The 21,971-nt window shown below is 34.8% G+C and overlaps 1 protein-coding gene across 1 annotated transcript; it reads right to left on the bottom strand.

Moving 5' to 3' along the window:
- Positions 1-68: 68 nt before the first annotated feature.
- On the bottom strand, positions 69-21,051 carry LOC137933314 (ras-GEF domain-containing family member 1B-like). Its single transcript, XM_068777225.1, has 12 exons — positions 20,972-21,051; positions 19,227-19,507; positions 14,919-15,038; positions 13,077-13,307; positions 11,899-12,044; positions 10,446-10,590; positions 8,863-9,102; positions 8,039-8,182; positions 7,709-7,788; positions 6,546-6,647; positions 4,789-4,976; positions 69-3,771 (listed from the first exon to the last, which is right to left on the bottom strand). Exons 2-12 carry the CDS (start codon positions 19,395-19,397, stop codon positions 3,683-3,685), a joined length of 1,656 nt encoding a protein of 551 aa, XP_068633326.1. The 5' UTR covers positions 19,398-19,507; positions 20,972-21,051; the 3' UTR covers positions 69-3,682.
- Positions 21,052-21,971: the final 920 nt, after the last annotated feature.

The raw sequence follows: 21,971 nt of genomic DNA, 5'->3' as shown, positions 1-21,971 counted from the left end.
AATATTAGGTTATTAATAATAGAAACTCACTGAGCATGAATACGATTTATTGATATAGTTTAGGTACATTCATATATCGCATCATATATACTGATCACATCGATAGGTAAGGTGGACAACAGTTGCACAAACAAACACAACACAGACCACCGCTTGGTTTTAATTCTACAATACATATTTATATATGGGGTTATAATTTGAGAGGTGTGGTTCCTACATGAGTATATTAATACGCCAAAAAATTATAATATACATAGAAAATTGTTATATTTTTAAATAATTGACTATTATGACCATGATAAATTATTATAAAAAAATTTGGAAACAAAGGCTAACATCCTTTGGATATTTCAAGTGGAACGTAAACAAGTTAAACCAAGCGACGGACTGCAACACACCAGGGAACACGTGGCGTATACACAGAAACATGCAAATAGCTGCCCAAACAACAACATTATACTGAATTTGAATTAGCACAACGTTCACGTGATATATTAGAGACACTCAAATCGACACGCTATTCATATTACGCAAGAGATGATTCGTACACATACCGAATTATATCATTTAATTATCTAAATTGACAATACTATAACGAGTAAATTCTTGGAGCCGACAAATCTAAAACGAGATAATTTTCTGATTGAACTTTAATAAAAATCTGTGGCTTACATAAGAGGAGGGCAGGGCATGGCCCTCCTGCAGAAAGCCAACGCCATGACCAACAAGTGACAATAAATAACTTTATTTAAATTTCCTATGAACGAGATCCACACAAAATCCTTAAAAGTTAAATACATACAAATGCACAACTGTTTAATTCTAAGAGCTAGTGTTCGTCCCTTCCGGGAATTAACGTTCTTTTAAGTTCATTCGCACATCACATGTAATTCACTAAAATATTGTAATGAGATTTGATTAAAGCAAATGCCAAATACTGTTTTCATCAGGCTGTGCTCTTGAGGAACAAGAGTGCGACCTTTGTAACAAAACGGACCTCCATCGCAGTACACACTTTTTTCATATAAGATATATTCATTAATTTACATATAAAGTGTAATTGTATACTTTAATCTATTCGCGTTAAGACTGCATTCTTAACGCGAACGGTCTATAAGTTAAAATATCATCACTTTACAAGGTGATGCACTGAACTGGGCCCGTTATCGCTACAAGTTTACTTCGCAGCATCTCCACCATTTCATACACTAGCACACTACAGATCTCTTGGAATGTATGATTAAGTACACATTACATGTTATTGTAATAACACATGCTTATATATGGCAGATTCCTTCACAGAACACTTTGTCTATTACACATATTAAGATCGTAAACATAATTAAAAATAAAATAGTAATAAAAAAATACGTTACGATAAAAAAATTAACACGCATAAAAAAGCGATATTTGTCATGAAAATAGTCATGTTCCGTAGAGAGAACGCAATAAAACTTATACTAAGCAATAAATAGTTAAAACTAGTGAAATAATACAAAAACGGAGACACAATAATAGGTCACGGCCGCAAATTGAGGGCATTGCGTTTAAACAAACGAGATAGCTACTAAGGACAAGTGTCCGCAACAAAAAATTGTGTATAAAAATGTATACAATTAAAACAAACTCGCTCACTGATGGATATTTGATCACATGTTATGTATAAATAATACTAAACTTAACATGGCAACAAGACTTGTGCACAGCTTATTTTTACGCAAGCAACAAAAATTTAGCCCACATTATCAGAGAGAATACATTCTGATGTTTCATATTTATCTTTTAACCATATCACTCTGGTTACATCGTTGTACTAAAAAGATATCTTAAATCCTACGATGAGCGTTAATCTGATTCCGTGCTGTGAGGCACGTCATACTCATTATTCAAATATAAATAAAACAACAGTAAATTAACTGTTTGTTAAAATCACAACATTGTAAAATAGTTATATATAAGATGTAGAAGATTTTTTAGTCACAAAGATTTATAATTAATTAAATAAATAACGTTATTTTAGTGTATAGACGAACTGATTTATTAAATATTAATTTAAATTACGAACAATGAGATCAAAAAATGTGTAAGTTGACAGTATAAATATGATTTCACTTTAAGATTACACTGATCTGGAGATTCATGCACTGAAAATGTTGAAAAAAAAAATGTCACCGTCCACGCGTCCTGCATCTATAGGCTACCACCGATCGGCAAATACCCATTGATAATGGTCTAGCTTTATATACACGCCGTCTAGATTTCACTTCCATTTTATGACCATACGTCATGACGAAACTACTATTTTATGTTCAATGAATCAAAAGTGATTCTAACTTTCGTCTACGCAATTTCGGCTTGTTTCTGTATCTACATTGCGTAAAACTACCGATTATGTGTGATTATTCTTTCGCGTTAAGAATGCAGTGAATTAAAAGTTGTCAGCAGAACTAATAACGACTCTTAACTAATCAAGTCGTTCGTAATCAACAATTATGTAAAAAAGTGACCAGTCTAGGTCAGCAGACAATGATCACTGCAAGTCTTAACGCGAACGAACTGTAGACCTCTTTTAATAAGAAGTTTTAATTTTTGATATCCTGTGCGAAGGACGCGCGGTGGTTTCGTACTTAATTATAATTATTATCATACATTTACTCTAGAGTTGTCCAAAACTGGGCAACGTCCGCATCCATAGTCCAATACTCAAATTTAAAACGTTAAATATAATTACATTTGTCTTACTCTTATACAATATAATAAAACGTTCGGTCCACATGAATTAACATCAGTATTAATAAGAAAATCAACGATGACACTTCGGCTCTATCATCGCCATTCGTCCTTTAATAAAGTTTATTGTATCGTTTGATAACAAGTCGCACTGCCACGTTACGTCTGTACAGTCGCCATTTAATTCCCCACTAAGAAATAACTGCCATCAAATGCACACGACTAGTAATAAGTAATTAAGCACAACTTTCTGCATATTAAAAAAAGACTATTCTATACATCTTTCAGGACAATTTTTCATAGACTATTAATAACATACTTTTGATCAATTCTTTAAAATCAATAATGTTCCCGTAATAAAACTAGTTAAAAGTATATGATTTAATAGAAAGTGTGTACTAAAGGTATTATTACTAGTAATTTCATAACTTATTATTGTCTTCTGCGTTAATATAGTGATATGTGAATGCACATTTCTGTAGTTCCTACGCGTTAAGTATAATCTTCCTTTGCGTTTTTAACGCGGAGGAACTATAATGCAGTTTGCCCAACGTTGTGTACGCGGGGTCTAGAGAGGGCGTCGGACGACTGTAAGGGCGCGAGGCGGCTGTAACGACACTAGGGATTCCAGAGAACTGCAGCGAACACGAACCAGTCGGACTTCCTCTTCATCCAGGGAACACCCATTGTCTATGTACAACGTGACTAGCCTTTGTCACTGGGCTGCTACCGCCAAAGGTCCTTTCACAAAAACATTGCCCGACTGAACTTATTAGACGACTACGGAATAACGGTACTTCAGTACCTGTGTAATCAATAGACGTCTTCACTCCATGACGGTCCACTCACTCTCGGTGCGCAGAGCGTGTGCCGTGTTTCGCAGCAGTTCTCCAGGGTAGAGTTAAATATTGCGAAACAAACGTATCATGTATCGCACCAGGGGGGTTGAGAGTTAGGGGGCGGCCCCCTTGAGGCGCTTAAGTCGTTCCTTCTCCAAGTGGTCCGCGGGCGGCTCGCGGTCGAAAGACACCAGCTCCAACGCTGCAAGCGATATTACAAGTATTATGGACATATACTGATATCACGAATTCTACCCCGACTTTGAACATTACTCTGTACAATTTTAAACCTAATGAGAATTGTTGGTTGTTTAAATTATTAAGCAACGACGAAAAATTACAGAGATATTATATATATATCTATTCTTTTGTACAGAGAAAAAATAGACAAGTACAGATGATATACAAGTACATACAATAAGATTAAATCAAGATATATTTGTACGAAACAAACTGAACTAACTTGATATATAAGCAATACTATCAAAGGCTGCATTAACATTTAGGAGGTTTTAATCATCCTGCTTGTTGTAAAGACGACTTGAATTAAAGCAAATAAAAAAGTATGTAGTAGTTATATAACTCTTTTACAATAAAAAAAGTATATTTCAATCACAGGACGATTATATCTAGATCCGCCTTTCCTATAGATTTCCATTAAGGTCGGTTGGAAGCAAGTTGCTTCAAACCCTGTATCTAAAGTCTTCCGTCGACCTTTTCAAGGTCGTCCACCCTTTGGGTAGACACCCTACGCTACGCTTGCCGGTTGTTGACTTCCACTTCAAAACTACAAAGCTCTAGCGGCCGTCTGTCTTCTGCAACTTCAACTTGCCAATCCGCTGGGCCACATTGGTACTTTCGTTCAACTATTGATCTTTTTTCTGATTGGATCTCGTAGAGATATACTGTGCATAGCCTACAATTACTTTCAGCGACTGTGAGCTTGCCAATGACGTTTGAAATAAGTGAACACGTTTTTCTCTATTTGTTTTGTTTTATTAGCTGATAGACGCCCACTGCAAGGCACAGACCTTCCCCAAAGATTATTACGATGATTGCGCTTGAGCATCCAGCGACTTCCCGCGACCTCAACCATGGCGTCTATCCACCTAGTGGGGGATCTGAGAAGCCGCCAAGTCAGGTCCTCTATGAAAATGATCGGGCATAAGTTTTCTAGAATTCACAATCTTCGGAAGAAGCTATAAACTGGAATATTTACCGGTTTCGGAGAGTGCAGGGCGGTCGGCCAGAAAGTGCCACGCGGGCAGGTGGTGCGCAGGCTGCTGGGGCGTGCGGTGTGTCGCAGAATGTACAGGCGCCTCGTCCAGGCGTCTGGAAGCGAGCTGGGCGCTCACGTGTCGCGCTAACGCGGCGCACTTCTCGAAGTTAACGCGACCGCCCGGTAACCTATGTGCAAAAAATCAGTTTAGTAATACACTTCTTTATATCATAGCCATAGCGGTGCGGCTATCGTCACAAAGATTTATAAGATATAGAGCATGTAACAAGTGGATGACATTCTATTACTGGATATTTCATTACTTCAGCCGCGCGATATACAGTGCTGGACATTGGTCTTCCTCATAGACTTTCAATAAGATCGGATGACGATCTTAACGAGGTTATCCACATCGTAGGTGGACATCCTATGTTGTGCTTGCCGGTCTTAAGGCCCCGGCGGCCGTCTTTTCTGCGCAACATGTTACCTGTCCACTGCAGCTTAAACCTGCCAATCCTCTGAACTTTCTCCTCATTCCTGATTCGATCTCGTAGACAAATCCCAAACAGAGCCCTGTTGTTGAGCGACTGTGAGAGACCACGTTTCAGTGCCGTATGTCATTATTGGTGATACACATTTCGTTTTAAGGCACTTGGGGATATTGGACAACAAACAGTTTGGTATTAATATATCTATTATTTTGTTCAACTAAGTATTTGTGTCATTTCAAAATAATTTCAAATGTTTAAAAGAAGAAAGGTCGAGGAGTACATTTTAAATTTACACCAACAGACAGGATGCGTAATAAAAAATCTAGATTTGAATAAGATTGAGAACAAGTCATTGACATGACGTCTTTCAAAGATAATATTGTAATTAATAATTAAAATTTAATTTCGCTATCAATAATTCAAGTGTTACAAAAATAATTGATAACCGTAATATCAGAGGAAGTGACAACGAAAGTGTAAAGTGCAATGATTTATTTAAGACGGTTTATTGACCTCAAAAAATCTTGCGATTATATATTCTAACATTTACACTTCGAAGTGATAGCTGTGTAACGGTTTTTTCATGTATTTTTTGTTAAATAATTATGTAGCAAAATATTGTAAGATTCATCATCTGTTGGATGTCCACAGCTGGGCATATGCAACTCCATAGATTTCCAATAAGACCAGTTGGTAGCTTGCATCCAGCCGTTCATCGACCTGGGCAAAGTCATCTGTCCACTTTATGGCTGAACGTACTCTGCTATGTTACTGATACTGGTTTTGTCACAAATTTGACTGTCATCAAATCGTTATTTCAGCCGTGGAAAGTCCATTTTCAAATACATGATACAGCAATTATAAGACAGCAAAAAATGAATATTTTTGCAAGTGGGAGTGATGAAGGCTCTTACGCTAACCCCTTTGGTAGTCATAAACTTTGAGACCATCCTCTAGAATTATTACAAATTTAATTACTTTGGATGCAATTCTTAGCAGGTAGTCTGGGTGGAAATTCCATGGAATAACTACGCATACAGGACTTAAAGTATAGTCTTTTCGGCTTAAGCTATCTATGTATCTGTTGAGCACTTCAAATTGATGTTGTTCAAGAGGACCAAATGAGTCAGGAATAACGATCGAAATCAAATCGAAATCCTAGACACTTTTATTCTATTTTTTTGACAATGCGCGACATAATTTTAACATGCCATGATTTTAGTTTGTGTTTGTATACATCTGTGTGTGCGTATGAGAGAGTGTGACCTTGTGGGCGCGGACTGGTTGGCGAAGTGGAGATCGCGGCAGGTGACAGAGAGCAGCGGTACTGCCGTCTCGCTCGGCGCCGCCGCCAACGCTGCGCGGTATCTGCCGACAAATATAATCAATATATGTTTTTATATATATACATACATATATATATATATATATATATATATATATAACTTATTTCCCTGCCGTAAATTGGCATTTCCACTACATTATTCATATCTACTTTTAACATTTCTTTCCTTGCCGCTGATTCTTATAGTTTTATTTAATTGCTAAATGTAAATCGGTTTATAGTTTTTTTACTCACTGCCTTATGTACAATATTCTATGTTATCTAAAATTACAAACATATATATACATATAAAATTAAAGTTATAGTTAAAATAATTAATATGTACAATTTGTGTAAGTCTTCTATTTACAATAAATAAATGGCGTTGTGACACACACTATTTATCTACATATTTCGTGTTTTATTATTTTTAATTTTACATTTCTAATGCTTCGCTCATTTTACTTAGTTCGCGGCCATTACAATAGATCGTGGTTCGTAGCCTGTTTCCTGTGCTATTTACTTATACGGCTCGAATTAATTCAAGATTCTTGTTATTACTATCAAAAATTCACTTTTATCCCTTTGTCTTTGCTTTATATGCCTGGACGTCGATTTATTTAAATTTATTGTAATTAAATATTTGAGTATATACAGGTTGTTATGTTGTTTAATGTAAAAGCATAAAAGGGGTGTCAGCAAGTAGTTTCAAAATTTTACATCCATAACGAATTATTATTTTGAATACAGATACAGTTATCACTTTGAAATATGTTACGTTAGTTAAATTTTTCCATTGCAATGCTATAGAACAACAACTTCTGGAAGTACAAAGTCTGCAGAGACAGATAGTACAACGTAATTAAATTTAATTTTTAATAATCCAAATTTTTAACTCGTTTCCTTCTATATTATAATTAGTTTGTTTATTATTGTTAAACCATTGTTTTTTGGATAGGTTTGTGTATTAAATGATAACAGATGAGTTATACATACGCCACTTTAAAGATTTTAAACTTATAACCTACCACCATATATATTGATCTGAAATTTACAGGATACAAAATAGCTTTTTTTTCATTGCATTTCTTGAATAAAAACGTACCTGGCGTGGTTGCCTCCCGGCTCGACGCAGAGTTCTAGCTGTCTCAGCTGTTGACCGCATACAGCAGACGTTCGGCTCCACTGCAATAATACATTCGAGTTCACATATCGATTGTATGTTAATAGGCAAATATTTATCCTCACACTCTTTCTTTTTCTTTTTTTCAGCTGACAGAGGGCCAAGGCGTAGCTCTTTCCAGAAGATCGCCACAATGACTTCGCGTAACTTTCACTATGTTCAACTAGTGGGGTGCCTATCCAAACAGCGTCTACCGGTTCTTGGTCACCACTAGACATAGATTCTATGATATCGTATCGTAGTAGGTATTACCGTTTTTTTAAGTCTTGCAACGGGCGCCATGTTGAGTGCGCTGATTATGGCCATTAAGGAATTGAAGTTGCCGAGGTTGAAGCACTCCCGTGCTGTCATCACCCATTGCTCCATCACGCGCGCTCGTTGCTTACTCTTTACAGGCTGACGACAGAATAACAGAGGAAATAAAAAAAAACTAGTCATTTGAATGGACCTTAGCTGTGCTATATGACCAATTTAATCTTTATTAAACAGCCGTTGTGATATAAATATGCCATCAATTGGTTACTGTAATGTTCAAAGTGACCAGTTGAAGGAACGCTTTAGTTCACAACGGTTAATTAGGAAGAAGTCGATCGATTGGTTAGGATACGTGAAAAGATCGACAGATAATGATTATTAACTGCGTTCTTAACGCTAACGAACTAGTTAAACAAACAAGATTTAGCCTTCAACATTTATCAAAATGAGTTATTTCCTTAGTTCAGGTCAGCCGATAGACGTCAATTACAAGACGAAGACCTCCCAAAAGATCGCCACAATGACCGATCGACAAAACAATCATTTTTAAACCAAGGTAAACTCCATGAGTCCATATTCATTTACATTGTATTTTATTTAAAAAATCATTTTTATTTAGTTGCATCGGCACATGCTATGAAAAAAAATACAATTTTAACAATTTAAATCTTTTAAAAATAGTTGCCTATCTCTTGGTTGGTTAATGTTTATTAAAAATTTCTTCTCGACAGTCTTTTCAAGTGTGTTTGCGTAACTAAATCCATTAAATAAAGTCTCTACGTTCAATACAGAATACTTCATATTAACAGACCAAAATATACCTTTATGATATCTGTTGCAACAACGTAACTAAGATGGTTGAACCAATCAGCGTAGGCTTCGAGATTCCGTGTGGTTTTGGCATCAGCTGGGCGAAGCGTGATGCCCGAGGCCGCTGCGTTGGCCGGAGCGAAAGCCTGGACGAACTCCTCCGGCCCAACATACGATAAGCGATACAGCTCAACCGTTGTCAGTTGGCTCGCCAGCTCAACTGGAGTAAGCCCTAATGTCAGGATATCACCCTAAAAATGAAAAAAAAATGATAATTAAACAAAGCTAATTATCTCCCGAAAAAGATTATGCTATGCTGCGAGATAGCATCAAAAGTGAGGAGATACGTTGAAAAACTATGGTCACCGATGTATGTCGAAGAATCGCTCTTTTGAAATTACAATGGGCGGGCCCCCGGTTAAGTAGACCAACGACATAGTGAAGGTGGTGAGAAGTCGCTGGATGCGGGCAGCGTGAGACCCGTCATCGTAGCGATTTAGGTCTATGCCTTAGTGGTTGATCAATAGAAACATTCGCGTTCGAAACTAAACGAAATAAACTGGTCATTGTGCACTTAACTTTTTAATTTCAAACGGACTGTAGTTAAGATGACTTTCCTACGTATGTATCATATTTATGGTTTAAAAAAGTCGCAGCTAGTAAAAATACTGGGCTGGATAAACATCATCTCATATCTAAAGGCTGTGGGCGCATATTGGGTGTTATTCACGATTTTGTATTATAAAATTTCGTACAGTATACACACGACGCTGGGGCCCAAAGGTGTTGAGTGGCGATTACAAGCCGGTAGACACATCGTGGGAAGTTCCCCACTAGATGGACCGACGACATAGTTAAGGTCGCGAGAAATCCCTGGATGCTGGTAGTGTAAGACCGGTCATCGTGCTAATTTTTGGGGGAAGGACTTTACCTTGCACTGGGCATCTATCAGATGAAAAGAAGGCACACACGTCACTTAAAAATGGATAAATTTGAAAATTTTGTCTGTCTTGATCTATTTTTAATGACGATGAAATCTTCAGGATATGGTGTCTGCCTTGACTTCGACAGGGGTGATAAGGTTTTATATTCCATCATTATAATCTATGATTATATACGATCCCGGGGTACGCGTTGTTTACGCCTACTATACTCCATTCGTTGTGCTGTCACTAGGCATTATCCACCTTAAGGTCGTTAATGCTAGTGTGAGACTTCGAAGGCTCCGTTTGTGGTAATGTAAGCACCATCTCAGGGGGCGTCATTTCTGGATTTATTCGTTTGCGCTGGTCTTTGTTTGCTTATGGAGAGGGAAGGTTGGAAATCTTCTGGATACTAACAAGGTATCGGCTGTGAGAAGAAAAAAGTAAAGTAGATTTATGTGGAACACTTATGGAACTTGTGGAACTCCCTGGATGGTCGTCCTCCGTACCTTTGGAGGGGCCACTGGATCTCCGCAGGTGCCCCTTAGTACTGTGCCAAGACACATCCCGGGGGCAAGCGGAACATCCCCCGGCATCCTCGCTGTGCCGCAGCAACACGAGACCAGTTCGCGTTGCTGCCCTTCTCGGGTTCTCTTTCCGTCTGTCCTGACCTGTGGCAACTGTTCGACGGTGCAGAGCTGCGGTAACTCGACGAGCGACTCCTCGTACTGTTCAAGCGCGGTGAGTCTGTCCAATAGCCGCTCCAGCATGCTGGACACCTCCGCCCGCACCGACGCCATGTGTTCCGTAGCGCATCTGAATATAACATTACATTTTTATATTATTTAACAATCAGTATCATTTTTTACGAATCCTGAAATCGCTGTTGTCCTGTTTAACAATATTTTGTGCGATCATAAATATTGCTCTTCTATTTTGTAATTTATCATATACAACACATATTCAAAGAAAGAAAAAGTTCATGTATTATTTGATCTATAATGGTCACTGTAATTGCTTACACGACACCTTCGTAACGAAGGTAGACTTGTTCATTTCCAATTATTTCTCTTTAAAGTAGACGCAAAGTGGCAGATGTAATTTTCTTACATAAGTTCGTAAATGGTAACATTAAATAACATTGTGACTTTTGACGTGCCTGCACGGCGAATTAATTTTGGTCAGTACTCGCCGATATGGCTCTTGTGCAAACTTCATAATAACATAGTTAAAGAAAATTTAATGTTAAAATATTTCAAATTAAAAAGCTAATTACTTCCACACATTTTTGATTGTTAATCAAGGTGTAACTATAGTCTCGATTTTACTCTTTATGCATTTAGCGTACACTTTGAGAAAGTCATAGCTGTATATACCTTATTTAAAGTTTGTAGTATGTGTAAAAGGCTAAAAATAAAACAAGCTATTGCTTATAGCATATACCATTTGTGTTACGACGCCATCTTTCTATTTAAAAAAAAAATCATTTCGCCTAATTTGTTGCCGACCATTTAATTTCAGAATAACTCAACCAATTTTTAGAAATATTTATACGAAATGAAAAAATGCAACAAAATTAGTCCTTGTGTAGGAGAAGAAATGAAAAAGTAAATACTTATTCACTACTCCTACACAAGGACATAGATTATATTAACATCTGTTCATAGTCATCTGTCATTCTACGTCAAAATCAAAGGGTAAGGATTTAATCTACCAAAACCATGTGGCATTAATAAATAAAATATTACTGATGTTATTGAAATCGCAAAATGTACGAAATAAAAAAAAATATTTTTGCAAATAATCCTTTATATTAAGATTAGCTGTCTCGCGTCTGACTCGCGAACTTAATGAACACCTTAATCCTCCAACGCTGTTGAAATTTCGTTAAATACCTTCTTAAATTTATTTCTTAGTTGACTCGGCAAAACAATTATTTCTATTTTACTAATAAGTTTCTAAGAGTTAGTATTCCGCGTATATCGTGTCGTGATCGTACTTATATGTCGATTAAACCAATAAAAGTGATCACTCTGAAACATGTTCATTTATTTATTCAATCGGACTGCAACAGGCAAATAGCACTGGAATAGTACAAAGTCAAGGCAATGAGTGAGTGTTGACCTCTGTGTGATGGTCCGGACGAGAGCCATGACCCGGTCGTCGCGGAAGTCGTACGGGAACATGCCGGTCCACTGAGAAAGCACGCGTACCAATGACACCATGTCCGCCAACTCCTTCTCCAGTGATTCTTTTATCTCCGTCTTACCCTGCACACATTCCAACAATGACTAGAGTAATAGACAACATAGAGTCAATTAGGCATAAGATATATCAAAAAAATGTTTATTTAAAGTTTACAAAGTAAAATAGTAACTTTTTTGCAGATAGTTCTGCATGCCTTAACGATAAACCCCGTAAAGGCACTTGAAATTTTTCCTGTTCTATGTTAGCACCGCACAATCTATTTTGAAAAAAACTGTGTCAGAAGAGGCTAGACTATTTTACAGATAGACGTCTTGTCTCCACAATGATTTTTTAATGTTAAACAATAACGATGTTCAAACAAGGAAATCCCCTAACTTAAAATAAAAATTCTAAAAATTGATGGCTGTGTATTAGCTCCGCATTAGGTTACAACAAATTTGAATTATTTTGGTTTGTTGCAGAACTGATGTCGATTGGGTCTTTAGGTTAAGTGGAGACCAAGGCCAAGACCGGCTAGCGCACCGTAGGACATTCCACAAAGTGGACAGATTTTTGTTAAAGTAAACGCTGGATGCAGACCGCTTACAACCTGTCTTATTGATAATCTATGGCGGAGGCCTGTGGCCTGCATGGACTTCCTGATAACGAAGCATCAAGGTTACTTAAACGGACGCTTCAAGTAGTCACTAGACGTAATAAAAGATATCCGAGAAGGAACCTCAACTTGAGGTATCACACGACATGTGTTAAGATTTCTGATTTGCATCAGTATAAACTTGTGTTATAATATTAGTTCTTAAATATGTAAACAAAAAAAAGTTCACAGGAATACGCATTTATATAAAAAATATTATCCATTACACGATACGGGAATTCATAATCAACTAACTGGAATGCCCGCATTCAGCTACGGAATTCTACATTGTAATGGAATTCTAGGTCAGTTTCCGACCACTTGGAAGCTGAATTTTTAAAAATTCTTTCTAGAACGCGGGCCTTTGTACAAAATTTCGCATTAATATGAAAAATCAGTGGCTGTGCGGTACTGGTTTTATGTTGGTGTAACAAATAGATCAAAAAATTGTAATACTGACAATTTTGTCGTAATTCTTGAAGTATCTTTTGCACAATTTGGCAAGCAGCTCGTGAGGTTTGAGGAAGAGTCGCGAGCACAGGAGGAATGTAAAGGTGAATGAGGGCGCGGCACCAGGACGTAGCATCTCCACCAGCGCTTCAAGGCTTGCGCTCACCACGTGCCCGTCTCTGTATTCAATCTCGGGTTTATCTGTCGTACCCGCGCCACTGATGCCCGCACCAGCCGGAATCTAAAAAGGCATTAATTTCTAAGGTTCTTTTCAAAACCAAAATGTAAAAAATCGTAGCTATTTGAGTCGGTTGCGCGTTGTACAACAATTTGTCTGCAATTAATATGTACGAAGACTGTTTTATAACTTTGCTACTTTTTGAATTTTCCTTGCAGTAATTTTAAATTTAACACAGCTGCCGTTATACTATGACCACGATGCGTCATTTAGTTTGTGTTTGACAGCCATTTAAAGTAAACGATTTCGGGAATTTTAATTATAATGGAAGAAAGTGATTTTCGTAGAAATATTATACGTACATTTACTTCTACAATTGTTTTATTTAATCGATACAAAAAGTACTAATACATAATAGCAAAATGATGCAACATTGTCTTTTCTACGTTCATTTAAATACCAGTTTTAAAAACATCGTTAGTTACATTAATTTATGAATAATCTAATACTTTATATTAGAGAATTTACTGAAGGGTTTTGAGATAGTTTGATCGATGGAAGGCGTATAGTGTGTTGTATTTATTAAAATAAATATCGATCGAAAAATTTCAGTTTGATTCTTTATGATGTCCCGTATTAAATTGGGGCTTTAAGACAAGTGACCTGGTGTTTATGGTACAAATAGGTTGAATTAATATAGCCAGTGTAGTAATAAGCGATGGGTCCATAATGGTGAGCTTAGAGGGTAGCTGTGTGTCTATTACTGTTCAAAGTCGTGCCTTGATACAGAAATGTCACTTCACTCTGGTTTAAAGGGCGCACTTAACAAAATGCCAACGATGTGCCATCTTACATGTCATGTTGACGTACGTAGAATGAGTATCTCAAAGGTAGCTTGAATTTTCTACTTTATTTTTCATGAAAGTAACAGACATTAAGTGCTATTTATAAAATAAAATACATTATTCTGTATACACCGGGAAAACTTTGTTACATCGTGATTATTCGAGTAATTTTCCGACATCGTCTACGTAATTATATTCTGTCTCTAAACATTCCCGGTACAAAGAGGTTTACAATTACAAATAATTTAATCACAGCGTTCGAATGCACGGCACGGTTCCAAAATTTGGTTCAATCATCTTTAGAGTGATGGGTGATAAACCTAATTTTATAACAACGCCTCTTACATTTACGTAAAAAAAATCATAATATAAGGTTCAATTTGATTATAGTTTATATGAAGTTAAGCTCTCCTAGCGGTCTTCTAATGATTAACGCAAGTGGTCAGTATATTTTGTAATAAGGATAATTATAACCATAAACAAATGAAGTCTACAATACGTATAGATTAGACATTGCTTTTATTGTCTATAAATTGAAATTGCAATAAGATCTTTTAGCTTTAATAATATACGTGCTTGGAAAATTATGATATTTTCTTTAAATTTTCACAAGCACTAGATGTTTTAATAATCATTAAAAAATGAGTGAGACTTATGCAGGTATCGACAGAGGCAAATAGAGTTGCCGGGACTGTCAAGTGAAATGTAAACATCAATAGTACTCAGTGAAACATATTCGTGGTTGCTTTTGATAAAAAGTCATTTAAAATAAAAGCAAGCGAATTAATAAAATATGATATTCAAATATAAATTTAAATATGGAACTTACCTGTGCTGTCTCCACTTTCTGTGTAGGAACAAAGCTGAGTGCCCCATTCATGACAATATGCTTGCAGCTCGACTCTGACATGAACTTGTTTCCTCTCACCATCGAGTAATAATCATCATTCTAAAAAATAAATTATAAAATAGCCGGAGAACAATAAAGAACAAGAGAGGTAGCCGAGTTGTTAAGGACTGTGGCTTACGTAGGCGCAACCTATTGTGCGTTCTAAGATGAAGTACAGAACGGTGGAAATTAACAATGCAAGAGAAATTCCTCGACTAAAAATTCTAAAGACACATGACTACCAACTATTAGGGTTGAGTTCACGTGTAGAATAAGGCCCGTGCTCTGATTGTTGAAGTTCAGAGACATAGTAAACAATAATTAATTTTGACATGTTAAAAACCGAATTTGAAATCGGTTTATTTAATATATTATTATCACGTTATTTATTTTTAAAACCATGGATTATAGGATATGGTGTATGGTCATATATTCTATTTCAAGCTTATGGACGTCTAATGCAAGGCGTAGGTCTCCCCGAAAAATATCTATGAAAGAGGATATACCACAATCGCCACCCTTGGCAGGTGGATTGGGGATCGCAATGTGGTATTATGGTACGCAGAGGACGTACTTATTAATCGCAAGTCTCAGTCCATTACCGCTACGCTACCACTGCTCTCATATATCATACATTAAATGATAAAAAAGTAAGCTATACATTCACCCCTAAGCTGTTAGATTATTTAATATGAAAATGGGTGAATTATCCATCAGTCAATGACTGATGTGTAAACCAATTGTTTCTTCCCAACTTTATCCACTCCCTGCTGTCATAGGCCTTCTTGAATACAAATTGTTGTCTTTGCTTTACTCATCCTTCCACTGCCAGCTGCTCTGACAAGACCATCGGTCAAATTACAAAGCGCTTGCTCCACTTTGTCCGGCCAGAGCAAGGCGGCCTCTTTTCTTTGCTCCTTTATATGCGTTCTCCAAGTAGGTAAATAAGGCCGGCCATAATGCCGCTATAGCTTTTTGATTATAACCAATATAATAATTCAATACAGGGTGTAGGCCCGTGTACGCTTTAATTTTTTCTTTCCTTAGATTCTGACTATAAAAATGTCTTTCTATTTTTTGTCTAATCACTTCTTTACGGATGTTGTCTGTGCATGACACTCAACTCAATGGTATAACACGATATATAAGTTTTTATGATTGTAAAACTATAACAGGAAAGTCGCATAAATAATAAGTCTCGAACCTTCTTTTTGATCGTAATACTGTGATAAAAAATAAGATGAATTTGTTAATAAAATGTGAATTATCAATTTTAATTTATTCCCACAAACAGATTTCATCTCCTTCAATCCCGTGATAAAACACACTTTTGCAAACGCTTTTTCCAGTCCTCGTCGGAATAGTCTTTTTCCGGTATAGCCTTCAAAATCTTCAATTCGGTTTTATATCTCCTCAATCGTGTCAAACTAGCGTCCCCGCGTTAGCCTTTTTAGTTTGCTGAATAGTCAGAAGTCGCACGGAGCTAAATCAGGCGATTACGGTGGTTGCGAAACGATATGAGTCGAGTTTCTGACGCTTTTCTTCAAAAATTTGAGCGATTTGGGCACTTATCGGCATTTAACGAGTTTGAGACAAAACTTCAAACTTTTGACAAAGAGACGCTTGGTAAATGATTAAAGACAGTCCTTCCAACTTAAAAAATACTAGCCTTCCTAATGCCTGCGCGTTTAAAACGATAATTTTAACTTACTCTTTGATCGAAGTAGTATAACGGTATGCTGTCTCGAAATTTCGAGAAGATGTTTATTATCAAGAAGAACGCTATAGTTGTGGAAGTATTTGTAAGGCTTTTGATCAACGTGATCGATTCATTGATTACAATCTGCTAAAAATCTGTGTAACTAAGGCAAACCGGGCTCCCTGAATAGTCCGCGAGTTTAATAAAATAATAATTAACGAGGTATTATTATTTTTTTTATAAAAAATGTCCCAACCGATGAAGTACGAGAGGTAGAAATTTGATCGATAGATTTTGTTATTTTACAAATTAGATTTTATCATCATTCCAGCGATAGAACGTCTACTTTTGGATATATGCTATGTTTTTTCCACATCTTTCCTTATGTGCCGGTTGGGAACGGCTTCTTCTGATAAATTTATGGGAGAAGATCCTGCGCTACGTTTCCGTAGTCTTCTACAAGAAGTCAACTACAGAGTTAACATTAAAATTACTGCAACCATTTGTTTTACACTCTATGTCACCTACTCAGACTTCATCTTACCAATCCGCTAGCCTATCTCTGTTACTTCCTAAGTCCACGAATCTCCTCATTCACTTCTAATTGTATCTAGTAGAGAAATCCCGGACATAACCGGACATAAGCTTGTCAATAAAGTCGGAAATAAATATTAACATCGACTGAAATTAGACGTGTCGATATGTATAAGCACATCTCGAATACCTCACATACTCAATACATTTTCGTGGATATTGATGCTTCGTGCATCCGATGCCTCGAATATATGTGAGCAGCTACGAATAGTTTCAGAGCTTGCTGATGTTAGTTATCTAAACTTCAACCGAGGCGAGTCGTTAAAATACTTTACAAGCCTTCAGGATACTTTATAGATATGGATCGCAAACGAGATAGTGTTGTTTAGACTTTGTTCAACAAAGTTTTGACTTATAACAAGACGGTCGTATTGTTAATCCACACTAAGGGTGAAAGCTTTAGTTTCGACGGTTTTAAAACGAACAAAATAGAAATAACGGCTGCCTACACGTCAGCGTCGTTCCGTTAGTGCTCTAGCTACATTATTCGCTTTATTTTTTTTTCTTCCAATTCGCCTCACTTATATTCTCTTTCCAGTATGCAGCTACTAAAAATGTAAAACACTTCTCTTTTTTTTATTCAAGTATGCCTCTCACAAGTGAATTCAATAATAGAATCGTCACAATAATTAGACGATGTACGTGTTTATTAATAGAAGTATTCTTTGATTTTCCATTTAATTAGTTTGTTATTTTTGATACGATTTTTTAAATATCATATTATTAAGATAGCCGTTATATATCAATCAGTGCTTTATTATTTTTAACAAACTTGATAAAACACTGAATGTTTGCTCCACCTCATATTAATTGTAGCTTTCGATGGCTTAGGAATATCACCGATATGGTTGAAGGAATCGATGGTTATATGGCCCTTCATCAAAATCTGTTGTTTTTGTAGTATTAAACTAACTTCAGAAAATCGGGAGCTTTGTCTATAATATCGTTTATGAAAACTTTTTAGTAACTATGAGAAAACAAATTATATATATCATAAAACATTTTAAATATAATCAACAATAATCCCTAAGGCTATATGCTATGCAATAAGCTTAATCCTTTATCAATAAATCCTTATATACATGCTTCTCACCCATTATGATAAAATTTTCTACTTTATCGTCATTATACTATATCCATCTACATAGGACTTTCTTATTGTAGAAGCTGTGTATTAAATTGAGCCCTTATGTAACTAAACAGAAAAAGTTTTCTGTTACGCCACAAACAAAAACCTTAATTACGAAAAACATGCTCCCTTCTTTAAATTCTCCAATACCAATGATCAATTTTTTGACTTGGGTACTTTCATTAAGTAAGAGGCAGTCAAAATATATATTTGTTCAAAATTCAGATTTTTTTCTAACAAGATACACATACATACATATCTTTTCTAATTTATTATAATGAACTATATACATCAAAAACATTAACAGTATATACTAAATAACTACAATATAAGTAATTGTAATATGTGCTATGGCCTAGATTCTTAGAGTTGATATATTGAATATTATATAGTTTAGCGACCATTTAGGTTGAATCTTCATGTCACATTATAATCAATCTGATAAGATGTGAAATGTATGAAGTAATTTAACAAAAAATATTACTTCATAACTAATTAGTTACTAAAAAAACATATTTAGTAAAAAAAATTAATCATGAAAACTGTGGCTTTATTTGAAGGAGTATATAAAAAAATTGTTAGTAAAATATTACTTTTTTATGTCAGAACCAAAAATTTATAGTAATTTATTTGATTTTAAGACAAATGAATCTAAATCTTTTATTTAAATAAATAAGAAATTAATTAAAACTAACTTCACAATGAACACTTAGTCTGCTACGATGAGTTAGGTTTTTAAAGCTAACCAAAAGGCAAAATTAATACAGTGCCACTTGCATTTTGCAGAGATAAAACAAGAACATTATGAATTATTAAAAACACTCACATCATAATAGGATAGTCCAGAGCCGTGGAGAATAGAGGTGTCGCCAGACAAAGTTGAGTGATCAGACTGGGGCTGCGCTGATGCGGTTTCACTAGCTACCGGCGGCACCTTCACTGAACACCCGCTACATGACGCCTCATTCAGTTTGCTTGCGTAGTAGTACATAGCCATTCAATTCCTGAGTATCCACTTACTCTAAGCGCTTCCTCTGAAGCTTAAATACAAGCTTTATCCTAAGGAACCCATTTGTGCTTCTGTGTGGCGCCAATTGGATGTGCTTCCTGTTATTCACCATACAAAATTTATAATATTTTCATAAACATGCCCATGAACGCTTATAAACAGCTACGCCTTACTTGTATGTTTATTCACTTATTATTTTTTTTAAATTAGTAAATTAAATTAGCAGCTTCATTTAGTTGCTAAAAAATAAATAAATGGAACTATTTTTAGAGTCTACCTGATCACAACAAAGTAGTTAAATTTTATAACTTATGTACTCTTTGTTATAAGCAAACTTCTAAAATTTACTTAAATAAGCATGTAATATGTATATGCACAAAAAATTCTTCAATAAACATGGAATAAATTTGTTTTCTTAATATTTTTTTATAAACAATTTTTATTTAACTATACAGGAAAGGAATTAGTAAACCTAGTTTAATTTAGGGTATATCGCTGAGTACATTTAAAATTTTTCTAGTATGTATATAAACAATACTAATTCTACATAATAGGCGATTTTCTTGGTTTTAGACAATGATTTGATGTCTATGATTTAAAGCTGGCGGAAGTGTGCAATAGCAAATACATGATAATTTTCGCATAGCTCATATCATTGTAAATTGTAATATGTATAATTCGCATTTGCACTAATAAATATTGAGCTATAAACACACATTAAAATTAGTTGATTTTTAATGACATTGACAATGGATTTATTTATTTAGTATTAGTTGATAGATTTAGTTAATAAAAAAAAATAAGATTCTAAATGTTAACTGTATTAACATAAGTTAACATTATTATTAATTGATTATAATTCCCTAAAATTCTAATTTATTAATTGTCGCTCTCAAAATTCTAATATATGAATTTTGAAGAATTGCTTTTCTTATAAAACATTAAGGCAACTTACATATTATGATAAAAAATATAATCACATATATTCACTAGGTCACTTTATACACTTATCAACTAGTTTCGCTAATAATAATCAGTGATAAATTGTTTAAATTTATTTTTATAGGGATAACATAAAAACCAATTTCAACCTAGATGTATATACATGAGAATGAATTATTTATGAATGTAGACTTTTTTGGTAGAAGTTAATGGTTCTTTCCTACAAAAATTTTTAATATATATTCCTTTTGAAAATACTTTTAATTCAAAAACAGAGTTCGATTCAATAAAAGTAGTTCATTCTCTTTTATTTTGTTTAATACAGAAAAATGTCAAAAACGTATATGATGTATGCATCGATTTACGCTGTAATAACTGCCGTTAAATAAATATAAACTATTATCACACTATATAAATTATTATAGTATTCACACGATTTATTGACAGATCATTTCACGCTCGATTAAAACAGATGCGGTGAAAGTTGTATGCAATAATGAAGTTTATATTTTTTATAACAGATCTTTGCACTTTTATGATTTTACGATTATAAATAACGATACGAGAAATTTATTAAATCACAGTCACAAAAGATTCGTTTCTAAAAAATACGGAATTACCTAATATATTTATTAAAAAATAGCGCCAATGTAGACAAGAGCGGACTGAGCTCTGCACGCCCGATACGTTATGATCCTCGAAGCGACTCTGGCTTCTTCAATAGATTGCACAGATAACATACAGTTACAGAGCTGTCATAGAGATATCATAATTTCATTAAAACTTTAATTTAATTAATAAATACGTTAATTAAAAATAATTTGTTATAAGTTAAAATTTTAAAGCAATCAATCACTGCAAACATAATGTTTTAATATTAACGACCGTATACGATTCCCAAAATTGTTAATTATAAGTAGAATGGTTAATTATTACATTTACAGTCGTATGTGGTTTTTAATAAGAACCCTTTTAAATAGGATAAAAATATAATTTCTAGTTCGATATAAAATTGTTTAACTATGCTGTATTTTTCAATGTTTACGAATGATGGCAAAACGTCAGTATTTATCAATAAACTACATAAATACCAATGACTATATTAAACTACATTGATGATTTTATAATAACAGCCTTAAGGAATATTATATATAAGTTCATTTATTTTTTTTGAGACCCAAGATTCTAACCCTGAGCAAAATTTTGCAGGCAAACAATAATAAAAAAAATCAAGTTAAAATTGTATCAATTGTGTTGAGAACCAATCACAATGATAGGAAATATTTATTGTTAATGTAAAAATTCCAGATAATAACTTAAAGTCAGATTATGTCGAATTATTGGATTATAATAAAATAAACGATACGTTTTAAAAACTGCTTAGACGTAACTGCAAATATTCTTTACAAATTTTTACTTATCTCATTTGTTCTTTTCACTTGGTAATAAAATGACGTTAAAATAGCGCCATATTAGCTCTGCCCGACAAATATAGCATAGTAATATTTTAATCGCATGTGGTTTCGTTGATTATTAATAAAATAGAAGTTAATGCTAAAATATTATTATCAAAATGATATAAAAACACTTACGTAAATATATTTGTTCGTATGATAATTT

Source organism: Battus philenor, unplaced genomic scaffold (assembly GCF_028537555.1).
Source record: "Battus philenor isolate CCGP_79_NKW_IND1 unplaced genomic scaffold, ilBatPhil1.0.hap1 SCAF_1, whole genome shotgun sequence".
NCBI classification, from domain to species: Eukaryota; Metazoa; Arthropoda; class Insecta; order Lepidoptera; family Papilionidae; genus Battus; species Battus philenor.
The sequence above is the reverse complement of the archived record's forward strand: the minus strand, read 5'-3'. Positions and strand labels throughout refer to the sequence as shown.